Below are 18,245 nucleotides of genomic sequence, written 5' to 3' on the forward strand. Positions count from 1 at the left end.
ATGCTGGTGCTGGCTGCAGGGCCAGTCCTTGTGCCCCTTGAGCCATGCCATGGGGTGGGAGGCAGAGCTAAGTAAGGTCACCCACTATTGTGAGACTGAAAGGCACAATTGTGCGAAGGTAACATTTCATCTGATTTTTTAATTTTCATTTTTTCAGTTTTCATTGCCCTTCAGAGGATGGGATAACGAAAAACTGAGAAGAAATCTTGTTGATGTGTATAATTATCTGCAGGCAGGGGTCAGAGCACAGACCGGGCTGTGCTCCATGGTGCCCAGTGACAGGACGAGAAGCCATTCGCAGAAACTGATGCCCAGGAAGTTCCACCTGAACATGAGGAAGAACTTCTTTACCAGAAAGGTAACAGAACAGAACTGAACAGATTACCCAGGGAGGCTGTGGAATCTCCTTCTCTGGAGAGATTCAAAAGCCATCTGACCACAATCCTCAGTAACGTGCTCTGGCATAGAAGCCAACAGAAAAAATTTCACTCAAAAACTGAACTGTAAATCAACATATGCCATCTTACCTTCCAAATGTTCTGTTGTAACCAGTCCTAGTGCTACCATGAAGGCAATTTTCTAAGGAAAAAATAAACAGGTTAGATTTTCTTCTCTAATAATCATGGTAAGAAAATAAATAAAATTAGCATTGACAGAATAAACCCAGTGAAAGTCTCTTAGAAATGTATCTTATTTGATTGCAAAGTAATGTGAAGAACTTTAACTGAAGATTTGCTTCAGATACGCCTGGTTCTCCTTGTATGACTATATAAACTCTAGCAGTTCAAAGACTTTTGAAGCCAATGCTCAATGACTACTGATCTTACACAGCACATGGCCACTATTCAGTCAATTTAATCTATTCAATTTCACATTGCTAGCTGGATTGTTACTCCATTCTTTAATGAAGTAATTGTGTATTGTTATTACGATCTGGACATGGCACTGCTTTTATAGGATATGAGCAAGCTGTATGAAGGGCAACAAGTATGAACTGTACAACACTAAACAAGACATCAGAAACATATTGAAAGTCCCCTCCCCTCAAAAAAAAAATTAGAAATTTCTCTTCCCAAGATACAAAAATAACATCATGTGCATGGATTGTGAAGATATATACTGATCCAACATTTTTCCTCAATAGGGAGTGAACAAACATCTCCCACGGATGCTGGTGAATTCATTTTAAGTGAGGAATCGATCTAAAATATTACTCACAACTCATCTAAACTATATATGCACAAAACATATCTTCATACTAAAAAATCTCCAAAACATGCTGATGCAGTTATAGGACAAGTATTAGAGCAGATTTTAAATTTACTGTCAGTGATTTCTCACTGGAAAATTTTTCCTTGCAGAAAGGTTTTGCTGAAGTTTTTCTTGCATGTTTTTGATGAAAACTGAAATTACACTGTGTTGTTCCAAGCCCAGACTGAACAGAACTCTTTGGTTTTCGGTCACATTTGTGGTACTTGTGGGGCTTTGGGGGCCTCCACTTTCTGCTCTGCTGAACAATCTTGTTGGATCAGGTTACCCAAGGGGTATTTTCATGAGGTTCATTTCCACAGGAGAGAAAATCTGACTACAAAACTCAAGCTCTTGGGAAATCCAAGCAAGCAAAGCCCACAATCCAAGTCTGAGGAAGTGTACAAAGACCATAGGAAGATGCAATTATTGTACCCCAAATAAAATGTTTAGATTTAGGTCAAACTAAAACACGGTGTTTAAGCAGCAGAAGGTCAAAATGTTCTGTTTCATTCAAAGAGTGTCAGGAGAACATTTCAACACTTTCAAGTCAAAATTAGTCTGACTTTCTTGTTTTGTGAAAAGCCTGATGAGTCAACATTTCATTTCAGTTCAGGATAAAATCAACTAGTAAGTCACCAGAACTACAATTTCCTTTGCAATTCTGACTTTCACTTAGTGAAATTGTGAAAGCAAAAACATTCTCATTTTGTAGATGAAAAGATCTAACTCTTGGGTAATCAGAGGGTCAGGATTGGACATCTCTACCACTTGTGTCTGTGAAAATACCTTTGTCAAACAGGTGAACTAACACCCACACAAGACAGGAATATTTCCTTTCCACAGCCTCGGGAGACTCCCACTCTCCGGGTAGATTAAAAAATGGTGGTGTAGAATTTCTTCACTGGCAGTTTCGATATATTCACACTGTATTTCTGCCTTCCATATCTGTGATAATTACACATGTGTTCATTAGCATGTCAGACCTTGATTTCAGTAGTTTTCACTCCTTATATGCCTCAAACACCAGCCAGGGACAGTGGTAGCCCCACACCTGAAGGAAAATCTTTTTTATTTGATCCACTGTGCAGATCTGAGAAGAAAATTAGTCAACTGCTTAGAATTACAAGCTTCATCTCAGCCCCATCAAAAAGTAATGGTGGCAGGATACTTCTCAGCACTGTGAGCAAAAGTAAGAACAACATTTAGGGATAGAACCAGAAATCTGGAATGGTTAATGCGTGTTTTCCTAATGGAGTGCAGAATTCCTGCATTACCCCAACATTGAACTGTAGGGAAAGCACACATTTTCTCATGCCTCAACTGAAACTATTTGTGTACTGGAATGTTTGCTAAACAATTTCCTCTCTTCGTGCTGAAATTGTTTTAATACGTATCTAACCAAATGTAATGACAACATACTTAAAATATGAAGAGCCATCACAAGTGGACTTGATAATTATCTCATGATTAAACACAGGAAGTTTTAGCTACTATACAGATTTGAAAGATGGTTCCTTTTTAAAAATCCCAGTTCAACCTGTATTCTTTTTAGCAAGCATATTATATTAACAGGCTATTTGTTTTTATGGGTTTTGCTATTTCACACCCCAGTAGCTCATTGGATTCAACTCAAATTCTGACTTCCACTGCAAAACCTTCCTTTCAAATGTCACAGAGTTTCTCCTCTGTGCAGGAAGCTGCAAAACCAAGACTTCATTTTCTCCAGATTTGCAATCCAGGCCTAACATTAGCATTTAGTTCACAGTTGCCGTATGTCTCTCTTGTACTTCTTAGGAGGGATTAGAACATCAGTAACTAAATAACCAGTACTTATGGCAGTAATTTTACTTTTAGATTAAAAAATTTTAGAATGAAAATGTTGCCAGATAGTTTGCTAATATGAATTTTTAAATGAGTAAAAGGTTTTTCGGCAGAATTCTGTTTCTTTATGTGTTGAACTCAGGTCTCTTCAAGAAAAAAAGATTAACACCCCTTGCCCCCTCCCAAACAAAAACTCCCCGAACAAACCAACCCAAAAAACAACATCCAGAGATTTTCTCCCCAGAGGAGCAGCTCCCTTTTGTAATTCCTCTATTTCTGTACAGACATTCCTCCATTTCTTCTCCCTGGTGGGAGAAGGCCCATTACTGGATCCATCATCATTGTCCTCCATGCCCAGCTGAGCCCTGCTGATGGGAATGAGTTGGTGGCCTCCTCCTCCTCAGTCCATGACCAGCTTCAGGACTTACCAGCAGAATAACCAAGCCAGGAACTAAAGACAGTAATTATCCTCACTCTGTTCTGGTACACTCCATAACTGCATGTTGGATTCCTGGCTACTGATAAGTCTGGTTATTTCTGGTTAACTTGTTTCAAATTGTCAGTGTAATTTGTTAAATCCCAGTCTCTCCCAACTAAGTTCTGTACAGAGCCCTATTGGAGTTCCTGCCTCAGTTTTGTGCTTTGAAGATAAATAAAAGTGAGAAGTGCATTGAGGGCCTATTTTCTTTTAAAAAATACCATGTTGTCTTTCCTTCAAATTTAATCATCTGCTTAAAAGCCATGAGCGCTTTTAGAAATACACAGTATGTCTTTTCATGAAGCAAAACAAAGATTTTCACAAAAGCATTTCATTTTGTAATTACATGTTCTATTTATGTCATTACATGTATTTATACTAATTATGCTGTTAGTTCTAATTACACTAATTGCATAAATACATGATAATCAACTAACGTTTACTTTCAAAGAACAAAAGAAATTAACTCTAGACCTACCTAGTTATGGCTGTGCAACAAATCTATGAAAATAAAAGAACTGTCATACTTTAGGGCACAGTGTCAGCACCCTACCCAGAAAATAAAGGTTTTTGAGACCTCCAGTAAACAGGGTAGGAACAGTGTCTGTGGTTAGAATAAGGTTGTAGAGATACTCTAGTTAGCAATGTAATGAAAATCTCTTACATTCATGAATCCAATACCAAAAGTGTGGCCAGTCCCATTGCCTCTTCCTGCATCTTTCTGGAAGACTTTTATTCAATATTTTTTCCATGGGGATAAGTTACAGGCAAAGAAAAATTATTGTTTTTTCCTAGCATTCTGTTTCTAAGCAGGGCCTACTGGCATTTGTGCCTGTGAGGCGCTACAAAATAAATTTTTGGAAATAATCTGCCTAAACAAAACAGGACTCTATAGTCCCATCCTTCAGTGGTAATGAAGATTTATATAAGTGTTTCAGATTTAAAACCTGGGAGGTTTCCCAACTGTAGTTCTGCAGAGCTTCTACATAGAGCTGTGATATTTTGGGCTAAAATATTTATCCTTAACACTGTTTTAACTATATGAACCTCTTAAAATGGTAAAACAAATGACCACCCATGTGCCTCAAGTAACATACATTTATATTGTATTAATCCTCTTAAAACTACGGCTCCAAGGATGCTTTCATGCCACACATTTATTAGACTAGTGAGGTTAAGATTTCATAGGAGCTGAGCATTTCCACAAAAGAAGTCAATTTGGTTTGTATAACTTCTCAAATTGCCCTAAAATTACAACCAATCTAATGTGAACATATCTAGCCAAAACCCAAAATATCTATTAGAGAGACCCCATTTCTACAAGGACTTGCACTTTATATTTCTAGTTTAAATCAAAAGGATAATTCCCGAAAGAGATTTAGTCTTATTACCTGCTTTCTATTCTTACTCAATTTAAAGGATTTTAATGTATTTCAGACTAGAATCTGTGTACATGTGGGAAGACATGTACACAGCAAATGCAGGAAACTATTAATACAATATAAAAATTGCAAGATTCATTACAAAGAAGATGTTAAAAGCTCAGTTTGAAAAAGAAATGTTAATTCCACCTCATACGCAGCCTCTAAATCTGATGCTATATGTTTGATAACATGAAAGAAAATAGCTTAAGCTTGTACACACCTTTCACAAGAAATCCAGCTACAGCCACAAGGTGCCTAGATTATTATGAGACCTCTAAGTATTACGAGACCTTAAAGTCTTATATTTTGTGACAGTGGAAGATTTGAATGATGCAAACCTAACTTATCAGGGCACTCACTGGCAGGAAAACCACCCTGATTGCAGAGATTGGGAGGAGAGATGAACAGCTGGCAGAACGATAAGCACGAATAAAGTAATCGTGTATGCATACAGAAGAATGTTTAGATTTAGCCCCTATAACAACCATATTGTAGCTCATTTATTAAACATCAAAAATAAAAAAAAATCACCTCTGGATTTTGCTCCTTTTTCTTTTTGGTAGCAGGCAGTCCCTGAGCTGACTCTTCAGGAGGTTTCTTTGTCTCCACTTTACTTTCTGTCTGGGTTTGGATTTGAGGTTGAATAATGATAACCTAAAAGACAATGTACAAATCAGAGAATTCACTATACGAAACTGGATTTTTCTGCCTGAAACCTTTGAGTCCTCTTTGAAGGGTTACTTGATACCCTACAAATAAGAAATGTAAGTCACAAGTCAAAAGCATAAAACAATAGGATACCTAGGTTTAGGGTCCTAAATCCATATTTAAGTTTCTAAAAATTAATTCTTATTGGTGCATTATAAACCTACTGCAGCCTAGGTCACTTGATCAGTGCCTCTGAAAATTAGGACACTTTCTGTTTAGAGGACTTGTGAAGGTGGCTGAGCAGCCATGCTTTAGCACTTGTGGTGTCAGTGATTTTAAGGTCTCTCCTTTGATTTTATTTTGTATACAAGTAGAAGAGATGGGATTACTAAACATTCAAACCCAGTCTGATCTCAGTTGTATGAGTGTTATTTCAGAGTAAGTACGTGGGAATGGGAAAGAAGGTACTGTGTGACAGGTACTCCTCATTCAACTGAGATCAGACTTCAGTCCTCAGCCTTTACATGTTATAAGCAGTGGATGTCCAGTTTTCTGTAAACTAAATAAACTATATGTGTTTTAAATTAAAATTAGGTCTTGTTTAGAACCTATAGGAATTAGGACACAGATCTCATACACACATTTATGGTAGTATATCCAGTTGCTCATATTTGAATTACCACATGAAGATTTACACAATGTAGGTCACATTCTCTAGAAGCTAATAAATTAAAAGGAATGAATGACAATTTCTGCCCAGAGAACTACACATGTGACTTCATACCTATAATCAAAAGGACTGCGGAAGCTTCAAAAGGACTTCCCAAGGACTATCACCTTCTAGATAAAGACTATTAGATTTGAACACTGGGCCTTTTCCATCTATTTTATTGTTCATTTTCAGTCAATGTCATTTAAGTGTTAGATACATTTCTCAACTCAGTCATTCTAGAAGATTCAAGAGCATAAAAAGAGATGGTTTTCTGAGCCAGCAGCCATTTTAAGTAAGAGAAAAATAATTTATGTCAAAGAAGTGGGGAAGAGATGTCTGCTTTTATTTACCTCAAAAGCCAGCCCACATCTTGTATTTTTTTAGCACTGTATGACAAGCTGTGCTGCCAACAAGACCAAAAGTAGCAGAATCCCAGTAGTAAATTACAGTGAATGTCTGCTGGGTACATTGGCAGCCTGTATGGAATCTGTCTCTGGTATAAGAGTGGTGAAGTTCTTGCATTCCAATGCTAAAAGCAGTACAAAGATGAAACAAGTAATTCATAGCTTGAATTTTTTCTTTCTACTGATTCATCTCCTGGTCATTTCTGAAACTCTGAGCTCTCATTTCATTTGGTCTTCTCCTGGAAGAGCAGAAGGGAATCTCTGATTATTTTATGTACTCCATGGAGTCAGTCAATAGAACTAGTATCACTGTATCATTGAAGAAGGAGTCCATAGGAAATTTGAGACTGTACAGAATTCAGGGATTTTATTAGTGAGGATTGGCTTAAGGAAAGAGGAGTTCATATGGTCCTGCTAATGTCAGTCTACATAATAATGTGTTTTGTTCCCTCTAAAAAACAGGCTTGCACACAGATAAAAGTCTACTAGCCTCTATGTGTCCCTGTAAAATTTTTCCCATTGCTTTCTGACTATTTTCTCTGAGAAGAACCACTAACATCACTGCACAGGGCTGTGCACTCCCAGGGGAATATTCTGCTCATACTTGCAGCACAGCTCCTGCATTTGCTACCTGTCTTGGAGTGACTTTATGATGCATGTCCCCTATCGCTGCTCTATGCCCAGAAATTAATTTTGTGCCTTTCTGCGCCTTTAAACTGAGCCTGAGAGGGGGGAGAGGAAAAAAAAACCGAGCAAGCTTTTCAAGCAATTGTTTCAAGGACACAGCACAGTGCACCGGCAAGAGGAGCAGGGGAAGTACCCTTCTTGCTTTTCAGCCAGTTTTTCAGCTCTTTTTTTATCCTGGGGGAGATGGAGAGTTGAACTTTGTTTTCCCAGGACTTTGGTTTTATCCCTTCTTCTTTTTTGGACTGTTTCAACATCAGAACACATAGGGAGAATTATTCATCAAGGCTCCAGAGGTGGGCCCACCAGGACCCAGCTCCAAGGAGGGGGAGAGAGACTACGGAAGGACTCCGAAATTTTCCTAGGTTTCTCTCCACAGTGAGAGGTTTTATTATTTAGCATTATTAACCTTTTCCTGTGTGTTTGTTAAATAAATAGTTTTTATCTCTTTCACTTTCCTCCGAGGAAAATTTCTCTTTTCCCGAACCTGGTGGGGGAGGGGTGGTTGTGACCTGCCTTCTATCAGAGGATATTTTTCCTCCAAATTTGTCCAAACTGGCACACTACCCAAGGAACTCACCTTGCTGTCGGCACTGATGAGAAGCGGTTGCACTTTAATGCTGTCGTTGACCACTGAGACTGTGGCACTGGTGCTGATCGGAGCTGCATTGCTGGGGGAGGTGGAAATGATGGCATAGGCCACACCAGCACCACTCAGAGGGGATGAAAGAGCTGCGGGGTCGGTGACACTTTGTGACTGGCTGTTGGGTGTCTGTACATGGTTGACGGTGTTGTTGGCAGTTGGGAGGGCAGGGCTAGGGTTTTTGATGCTTACTATGGTTGCCTTCTGGAAGGTGGGAGGCTGCTTGGAAGGTTGGTCTCTGCATGGGGAGATTGGGAGGCTGTCTGGAATCAGGGTCTTTGGCCTAACCTACAAACAGAGAGTCAGGAGTTATTAGGCACATGAACAAACACTGCACACATGCATTTGTCCAGTAGAATCTCTAATCGCATTAACCACGGACCAGGAGCATCTAGAAAAACCGAATGTAGCAACTGCAAGTAGCCAACCATTAATTTACTTCTACATATATTCCCAGCACTTCTCACTTAGGTCATTTTGAAGTTCTTAAATCACTGCAGTGCTAAACAATAAGGGAAGAGAAAGTTAAATCCTCATTTTGATTAGCACACATCCATACAAATGCTAGTCAAGTCACATCCAGTTCTCAGTAGGGATGTGTAAGCCAAAGCCTTTGCAAAGAATGGAAAATCCATGCAATAATTTCCTGTTTTGAAGGACACAACACTCTTGTTATGAATTAAGGAGTGGGCGCTGAATCATTAAGGGTGTTGTGTGGGAAAGCATTTACAGGGACAGTAAAGCATATGCCTTTATACTGGTGGATTGGTCAATGAACATCCTCAGATGTTTAAGACATCAAATGGAGAGGAGATCAGTCACACAATCACTTAGCTTACAAAAAATAAATAAAATAAAGAGAGGGATACAAGAAACCCAAAACCATCAAACATCATATTTTGTTGCAGTAATTAAAGAGCTAATTTGCAGCTGCAGGTGGATGCAGGAGGAACTTCCATGAATGGAAGAGGACACTTTGCCCAGCTTTGCAACAGCTGTGACTGTACCCAGAGCCATGAATGATAGCTGCAATCAATTGTTTTCAGCTAATGTGGTGTGTTTCCAGTGGTGTAATTAACGTCACCCTGTCAGTATGGCTCTGCCTTAACAACATCTTAAGTACAGTTCCAGGATTGAAAATAAATAATTTAAACTGCTTCACATGGAGTTAATTTCACTCCCAGCTTACTTGTTAACACAGCCAGATAAAACAGTCAGTTCCCTCTGTGCTTATTTAGTCCTGTCACTTCTCACACCTTCCATATTGTGAAACAAAATGACAAGTTCTAACAGACAGACATGGGAAACAGCTGTCTGTGTCACCACGCTGGAGTCTACAGGAGCCTTTCAAATGGCACCAACTTCAATCTTGAGCCTAAGTAAGCAAGTTAATGAAAATGCAGTGATTTACTGATCTGCAGAAAACCATCTCTCAAGGCTGGCCATCATTCTGTATCGTGTCAAGAAGGAACCGTACCACTTGTCCCCAAAGCAAATACTAAGTGCAGCAACACACATGTTGTGAGCTCTTTGTGTCTCGGTAACTTGTCCCTCAAATGTTGGCAGGACCCCAACACCCATGAGCTGTGCAAACGGTTATCAGACAACAGTTCTGCTTGGGACATTCACATTTCCAGCAGTTATGGTAGATGGAAAGGTAAAGAGGAGGTTTGCCCAAGGTCCTGCAGACTTGCACCAGAGCCAGGAAGCCACTGTGTTCAGCTCACAGCTTTGAGGTGACACTGGAAAGCCTCAGAGACCTGCTGTGAAATGATGCAAAACTACACAGAACGCCAACAAACCATAGTCAAAATACTCTGAATGTAACTAAACGGTTCTTTGCTCATTTTCTTTATGGAATCACTTTGTGTAACGATTATCTGATTGACTTAGTTAAGATACCACACAAATACCTTGGTCAAGTAGTTTAAGGGAGGACTCTGTAATTAGCTTCATATCCATGATTAGTTAATGGTCTTTTTTTCAAAAGTAGTGCACAAAGCACTGGTTTAAACCAATCAGTTCAGGAGTTTTTCTAGACAAAAACTGTCATGTAGTCTACCAGGATCTACTGTATCTGTCACTCTTAATTGCACTTTTATATTTAATCAAAAACCTAATTAAAATTAAGTGCCTATATATATTCCAGCTATATAATTATCTTTTCTACTGCATTTATAGCATTTATATATATATATATATATATAGACTGTCAGATGTAATACCTCAATGAATCCTACACACACCCATAATACACATCCTGCAAGTTGTGGATGAACACATATTACTTTGCTATAAAATAAGCTCTTCCTGCACAGACAATTAAACAAACTTAATTTTCCAAAACACTAAATTCTTTATAAAGTGCTGCATGCTGAAATTATCTGATAGGACTTACCAAACTGGTACAGCACAGAACATATGCTGGGCACTATCTGCCACCGTGTGATACAGAGGAGGAATAGCTGTTTTCACAGGCTAAGCTTCTGCAAACTCCCTGCCAAGTTCACCCAACCTTGGGAGACCATATTTATCTCCAATTACAGAACAATAAAAAGGGTTGATTACAGAAACAAAAGTTTCAGGTGCTCCTGAGTTAGAGCTAAAATAATTTAAAGAGAAAATAACATTTATTTCTAGGGCCTGCAAGGATGAATCCAAAACACAAAGGAAATGTAAAAGCCCCTTGTGCTCCAACACCTATGAATGTTGCCCTCGGGATATAAACACTAAGCGCAAACATTAATAAACAGCTACATGAAAGACCTTTGACAGAGTGTCACCTAAAACCCTAAACTGCTACAGTAATTTGTGAAGATAAATGGTGTCAGCTAGTAAGAGAAAATATAAGAAGGAAAAAGGTAGCATAAATTCCTTTTCCTCACAGCAAAACTGTAGCTTAAATTTGGGAGATGAAAGTAGGACAGTGGCACTAGCAAAAGTTTGGAAGCTGACAATCACTGAAGAAGAGGTAGAATAAAACTAGGGCAGGACAGGGACTGCACTGCACATGCACAGTATCAAAGAGTAATTTTCTACTGAAAGTAGCACAGGCTGGATGGCACCAGTCCCTGTCACAAGAGCCACAGAAATAAAAGGCACCAAAGTTCAGCAAAGAAGAAAAAAGAAAGAAAAAGAGACAGCCCGTATGTTACCAAGAGAACACTTCAACTGTTGGTGAATGCTGCAAGTAACAAACAATTCTCTGTAGCTCAACCCTTCTTTCCCCAAGTATCTTTCATTTAACTTCTGACAGCTGTCAAAACAGAATGTGATACTACCAGGGCTCAAAATGCAAGAGAGAGCTGCTTCTTGAATATAATGATTTCCTAAGCCCGTGTTATTCTTGAGTTTCCTCAATACCCACAATGACAGAAACATCTAATTTCCTGTGGCAGTGTTCAGACTGGTACTTCTCAGATAGCTGCAGGTGAGCACACTTTTCAAGGAGATATTCTCAAACCTGAGCATTCACTAGGTGGAGGCTGTCTGCTTTTCAGAGAGGGAAATAAGAGACCCCAATCCTGTGACATGTACAGAGTGCTCTTTTGTTCAACAACCTCTAATTTAATATATTTTAAAGACTTTCAGATCAGGAAAGAATTAGCTCCTGTGACTAACATGATTTCTTGTATATCCCGTATTATTAAGCTCCATCCAGATGTCCCTATATGAAGCTCAAAGGCTTCTAATTCACCAAAATGTCATTCAAGCTCTCAAGAGCACAAATCACTGAATACTGCAGAGGTGAATGAATTGCTGAGTGGTGGAGGTAGAAGAACCTGCTGTGTGTCACCACTGACAAAGGCAAATGTGATCATGGGCAATCTGTTTCCTGAGGTACATCCCACCAGGTGAGCCACTCACCTGTTGTAGTAAAGAAAAATAAGATAAGAAAGAAAACCTCTTACAAAAGAAGTCCTCAAGATCCAACCCAAACAAGTATGGGGGAAAAGGAGAAGGGAAGAAAATCACACAATTCCTCCAATCTCTGTGGGCAATCCTATGTAGTCCTAAAGAACAGGATTTAATTAGAACAGTTACATCTGTGCTGATCTGCAGGTGTTATGAGAATTTTTAAGGGCATTTCTGGTAAATGTGTTCTCCTTCAAGCCTATAGGATAGAAGGGAAGTTAACAAGCATACCTCAATTACAAACCCAAAAGGGATCACTGTGATCCTCCAGTTCACAGGCCATATAATTTCTCCCAGAAACTGAAGACTGATTTTAAAAGAAAATACTAAAGACTTCTTAATGATGAGCTCCAGTAAATTGTTAAAATGGTTTTTTATGCTCATGACTGGCATTTTATTGCAAGGCTGAATTTGCTTAACTTCAGCTTCCAGTCCCTGGATGTTGTTATAGCTCTGTCAGCAACACTGAAGAGCCCTCCCCTTCCCCTGTATCAGATATCAGCTGGATCATGCTCAGCATCCATCAGCCCTTCATACTGGCAGGGCTGATCTGTATGAAAATAAGTTTTTCAGCTCAACACAATATCACATTGCCTTTGAGAGAAAGACCATTATTCACACTTTATTTTCACTTCACCCTTGTACTCAGAGCTTAAAAACAAAAACTCAAAATGGATTTGGCACAATTCATATGTCACATAGACAAAGTGCTGGGAGCAGCAAACAGAGCTTTCATTCTTGAAAAGCTTTAGAGGATCACACAGAAAATGTTAGCAATGGCTGATAAAATGAATGCAATATGGGGTAATTATATCCTTCACCAGAGCGAACAGATGCACATTTACTTCAGTAAAGCTGTGTCTATTTATGCCAGCTGAGGACCAACTCTCTCCCTCTTCTTTTTTAATCAATAAAAATTATGCAAAAAAAAAGGTTTAGCATAACTTTACAGCAATGACACTCCCTGAAATCCAGGTTGCCCCGCTCACTCAAACACAAGTATTTGCAGCTTGGTTCATTTTTAGTTCCTTTCCCAATAAGCTCCTATTATTGTCAGCCTGGTCTAAGACCACAGTCAAAATCAAAATAAACACTATTTTCTTCCCACAGGGGGAAGATTTCTTTCTTTTCTTTCTTCCCTTTGATGGGGCTACACAAAAAAGAAGTTACTCTTCATTGTGGAAAGCCCAGGCAAGATGACCCAGATCAGTGAATCCTATGTTCACATACAACGTAACTCTCTCTTTAGCATATCCCTGGAATACTAGCCTGGGAACCTAAAGAAGGATGGTGTGAAATACAGGGCAAAACCCAAGGAGCTCCTCCAGCCCACATTTCCAATACTACTCTGGATGGAGTAGACCAGGGAAGAAACCTTAATCTGATCAAAACCTATAGCAAAATTGAGCAGACTTCAGCAAGACCAGAACTGCAACGAGCCCCTCAAAACAAACCCTGGTCTCTCAGTTTACACGCAACAAAAGCCAGGAGTCAATCAGCAGTATTTTCACACGTGTTAAAACTGCACACACTCAATTAGGAATTTCCCAGGTGCTGTGTACCTGCCATGATTTGGTATTTCAATTGTTAGTCATGGACAGCTAACTTTAGTGTACAGATGACACGTAGCTAATAGAACTCCTGTGCGGTTTCTAAGAAGGCAAAACAATTGAATTTAGTTTTTCTTCTCCTTCAGCTTTGCCCAATACTACAGAAATGGAAGTTTTGCTGAGAGGGATGTTTGAGTGGGAATCTGCCAGCTCTGCTTTTTGTGGATGTTGCCGTAAGGTAGTCAGGTGGGAGTTTTTTATTAAAAATGTTATCAATGTTTTGAACACAAAGCTGTATTTTCACAGGAACTTGACTGACTTTTGCTAATGAATTGTGTATTTTCTGCCTATATTTTCTGGTTTGGCACTGCCACCATTGAATGGATGATTCATTAAGTGGCTCTTTTCCATTTGCAAAGGGGGAAAACTACCATTAAACCAGCAAATAAAAATCAATATTATTCAAAAAAATAAGAACCAGAGGTTGAAGTTGAAAAGGACTTCTGGTTTTTTTTACCTTCTGCACAACAATTCTGTCCTTGAACATTCAGTTATCTTTGGGCCTCTGAGGAAAAAATTTAATCCTTATTGTTTAGGATTACAATGGGAATATAAAAGATAGACTGTGATTATACACACCAGTCAATAACTTACTTCCATTTCCACTCTTCTCAGCATTACAAGTTAGCTTGCTTCTCTCACAGATACTCATCTATGATTAACTTCCTTCAATTTAAAGTGTCCATGAAGCCCTTAGGCACAAATGAGAGAAGACCTGTCTGCTTTCCTCCTGTCCATATACTTCCATAGGCAAGCTCTGGACTAACCCACACAGCTGGCATTCACTGGATTCAAAATCTGGTGTCATATTAAAGACCATGGATATCACTGCTTTGTACTGTCCACCACTTTAAGAGCTTGTCCTGCTTCTAGACAACAATAACATCACATTATGATGATTCGACCAGCCCCAATTAATTTACTAGCCAAAATAAAAAAAGAAAAACAAAAATAATAATAAAAGTAAGGACAAAAATAGTTTCTGTCTGCTGACAGCCTAAGCAACATGGAAACACACAGAATGTTGAGACACCAGGAGATGAAAATGAAGGGTCAGACAGCAGCATAGCTACTTCCTCCAAGCCTTTGCTGAAGTCGTGCAAAGAAAGAAAGCCTTCCTGTCTACCTGTTATTCACCCAGAATTCTAATGCAAGCTCGTACAACTGGCGTTGAGGCTCAGAGACACAGCATAGTCCAGATCCAGGCCAGATGTGGATCAGAAGCCACATCTTTCACATGGATACAAATGGCATCAGTGGAGAGAGGGAAAATTTCTTACCCTCTCATTTGCTGCTACTCCGCAAAGCAGGACTTGACATGGAGTAACATGAGAGTTTTCAATTGGGAAAAAGGCACCATGCCAGGTGTAAAAATGGCTTGAATATTTCCTGAGGTTTTCATGGATACTTTAGGATTCTGTGTGAAGACTATCATGGAGAGTTGACTTCTGTGGAGGTCCTTTTCAAAGTGCTTACAACACTGATCAGATCTGAAGGTCTCAAGCATCAGGAACAACCAGTTCTACTTCTCCTTCCCCACCACTCTGAATCAGTTCTCTTGTTAAGAACTGAAAACTGACACCAATAGAAAGGCAGAGGAAACAGAGAGAGGTCCTTTGGAAAAGGTGCATCTGAGTGTAGGCCCCCTTGATCCACCCTACACATTCATCCTTGACCTTACTGCAGAAGACTGGATTTCTTGCCACTGCCAAGCTCTGGCATGCTACCATCCACAGGGAATGTTCTCACGGCACCACCTTAGTCACTCCTTCACCTGTCTTGGCTGCACAGCAGCAGTGTAAAATACATACCTAGAAGGTGCTACAGCAAGCCACTGCCTTTCTCAGAAGCACAGGCAACCTACCAAACATCCACTAGTGTGGAACCGAGACTCCCACAGACTTTTCAATACTATACTGTGTTTCCATCCCAACCTTCAAAGCTCTCCCTGTAAAGACTTAATATGAAAGGCCAAGCTAGCCATGCATCCCTGGTGCAGGGATTCTCTACAACAATGGGGAGGCAGCTGTCTCAACCTTCTTCTCTAAGAATTACGAGCACAAACCTCATCAATTTCTATACTAAATGTTTTCTATAGTGGCATGCAATTAATAGTAGCATGACCATTGAAAATAAGCAAATTGATAAAAAGAAAACCTAAGCAGAATGCTCAGCTGTATGTGCTTCTCCCCAAAGGAAAAGACGAGAGAAGAAATAGCTTACAACAGATATTCATCTTGGTGCTTAACACATTACCAGAAGGTGCTTCAATTACAGTGACAAGCATGGTATAAGAGCTTATATACAATAAAACAGATTAATAACTATATTTATTAAGAGCTACAGGTTCAGCCAGGCCTCTGCAAACCTTTTTTGCTTGTTTTCTGCATGCATACAATGAATATTAAATACTGTTGCTTGGTTGCTTACCACACTGATTAAGTTACCTTCAATCAGGTTAGCTCCTCCTCCAGTAGCATTCCAACAAATTCCTCTGGAAGTGCTGAGAGTTATATACCAGAAAGTTTCACAACATCCCTTAGGTTTAGTCCCTTCCCCCTGCTATTGTAAAAACAACTTTACCCAATTCCATTATTCCTTTCTCAATCAAACAGTAGACTTGTCTCTCCACTGCATGATTCTGCCATAACTTTATACAAACATGTATGTCTGTGAGCTTCTTTTCTATTTTCATGAAAGACTGACTTGCATTTAGTAATACTTTTCCACTTTCCAATGGCTATGTAGTTTTAACACATTACACTTAAAAATAATAGGGTTTTTTTTTTTAAACTCATGATGCAAACAGAGAGAGACTTTGCCACAGACCAGCCTATTTCTTCTACAGTACACAGTGGCATCCCAAAATTTGAGTTCTGTCTATAAGGAATTATTTTCCTATCAAGAAATCTTCCAGAAGCCCTACCACTGAGAAAGTCAGGAGCAGTGCCTGGCTTTGCTACACATGTGAAGAGAAGCAGCAGCTACCAGTAGAAATGTGCTCATGAGAACTATGACATGAAATTTTAAAATAGGAATGTGTGTTTAACTTTTGAGACTCTGGCTGGGCTCACATGGTACCCAGTGAAGAATAAATGCACTCTAAGATAACAGAGCCTGTCCCAAGGCAGCCAGCCCAGTGACCACATTCAGACCCTACTGAATTACACATTAAAGTCACTACAGAAGATAAAAACTAAGCAGTATCTGACAGCAGAACTGGGTAGGGTCGATTGAAACATACATGTTTCACCTAAGGCCCTGTGAGTACCTGTTTGTTTTCACCACTAGCCTGTGTGATCTCTCCAATGCAGACACTGCTCTGCTCTAAGCAGCAGTGTCATGAGCAAAGCCATCCCAAACTGTGCCTTCAACCAGCACTGGAAAGATAGGTCACGGAAATAGCATTGTAATCTGATTTAACTGCCATTCAAAATGTCACAGTCTCTCCATTAATTTGAATGAGGATTGGACTGGGCCCAAATTACTGACAACAAAACAGAAAATTTATTTTAATATCTTTACTTTTTCATTTAAAATCTTCCTGTTGAAGAACAGAAAATAACATTTCACATGTACCTCCAGGTGGCTACAGTACAACTTATATTTGTCTGTAAACCAGTTCAAAATAGACAGAATCTTTGCTCTGCAGCTGGAAATTGGAACTCAACCTGACAGAATGCCATCCCCTCCGTAGAGCAGATGGGTGCCATAAAGAAGAGGAGTAGCTCAGGATTATCACAGTGTTTGAGTAGAGGACGTCTAGGATTCTCTTCTTAAAGTGCAGTAGAGAGTCTGCAGTTTCAAAGCATCTCACCCAGCTGGAAACCTCAAAGACCAAAGTAAGAAGAGAAAGACTATCTGGACTTAGCTTCTCAAACATCACAGCTCCTTTATTTGATGAAAGCAAAAAATAACTTCATATTCTGGAAGAAAAATAAAAAGAACAAATGTCCGCCAAAGAAGCTTGTTTTGGCAAATAATGAATGCTTAAACAATATTGTTTGTATTGTACAATGAACTTGTAAGTAATGTTTGTTTGCTCACCACTTAATTAGCGGTTCTAAGTGATGGGATTTTGCTGCCATTTGTGAATGTGCAAATTTTGAAACTTCGTTCCCCAGATGGAAAAGCTCCCAGGGGGTCATATCATAAACCCATTCAAATGAACAAAACAAATGACAAGTATCTGTACAAATCTGGAAAATGAGGGCGCTGTATGCATTGTTTTATGTAAGTCTTGTTAAATGCCTCGGTTTACTTGTGTGGTATGTTTTTGCTTGACTGCATAAGGGTAAATCAAAAGAGGCTGTCAAGATGAGGAGCATGAAAGTGTCAAATATATCAAACTCCTTTAGACATGATGAGGACGCTCAAAATGGAGGAGTCCCCTCTTTCTGTCCAGCCAGCCTGGTAAAATTTATGCCTACCTGTAAATCTAAAGGGAATCTGAAATCCCAAAGAAATAATGAGACTGGCCAAAAGGAGAAATGCCAGGGAGCAGTTGGTGTGCTGCCAGGAATGCAGATACTGACCTGGATTTTACCCAGTTATCTACATGTACCTGAGATAGAAGTGCAATCTGTCCACTTTAGAGGAAAGCCACTCATAGAGGATGATTCAGAGATAAGTAGGCTCCTAAAATGGCAGGAATC

At 39.4% G+C, this 18,245-nt stretch overlaps 1 protein-coding gene across 7 annotated transcripts in view; it reads right to left on the minus strand.

Moving 5' to 3' along the window:
• Nucleotides 1–18,245, minus strand: part of PHF21B (PHD finger protein 21B) — a 175,610-nt gene that overhangs the window by 20,605 nt on the left and 136,760 nt on the right. For 4 of the 7 annotated variants that reach the window (XM_032106824.1, XM_032106822.1, XM_032106825.1 and 1 more), the window contains 3 exons: nt 8,003–8,353; nt 5,506–5,628; nt 528–579 (listed from right to left, as the gene is read on the minus strand). In XM_032106824.1, the coding sequence (XP_031962715.1) occupies nt 528–579; nt 5,506–5,628; nt 8,003–8,353 (526 nt within the window). The remainder of the gene's footprint in view (nt 1–527; nt 580–5,505; nt 5,629–8,002; nt 8,354–18,245) is intronic. The other 3 variants (XM_032106829.1, XM_032106828.1, XM_032106827.1) reach the window with 2 other exon arrangements.

This window comes from Corvus moneduloides, chromosome 4 (genome assembly GCF_009650955.1).
Source record: "Corvus moneduloides isolate bCorMon1 chromosome 4, bCorMon1.pri, whole genome shotgun sequence".
NCBI lineage: Eukaryota > Metazoa > Chordata > Aves > Passeriformes > Corvidae > Corvus > Corvus moneduloides.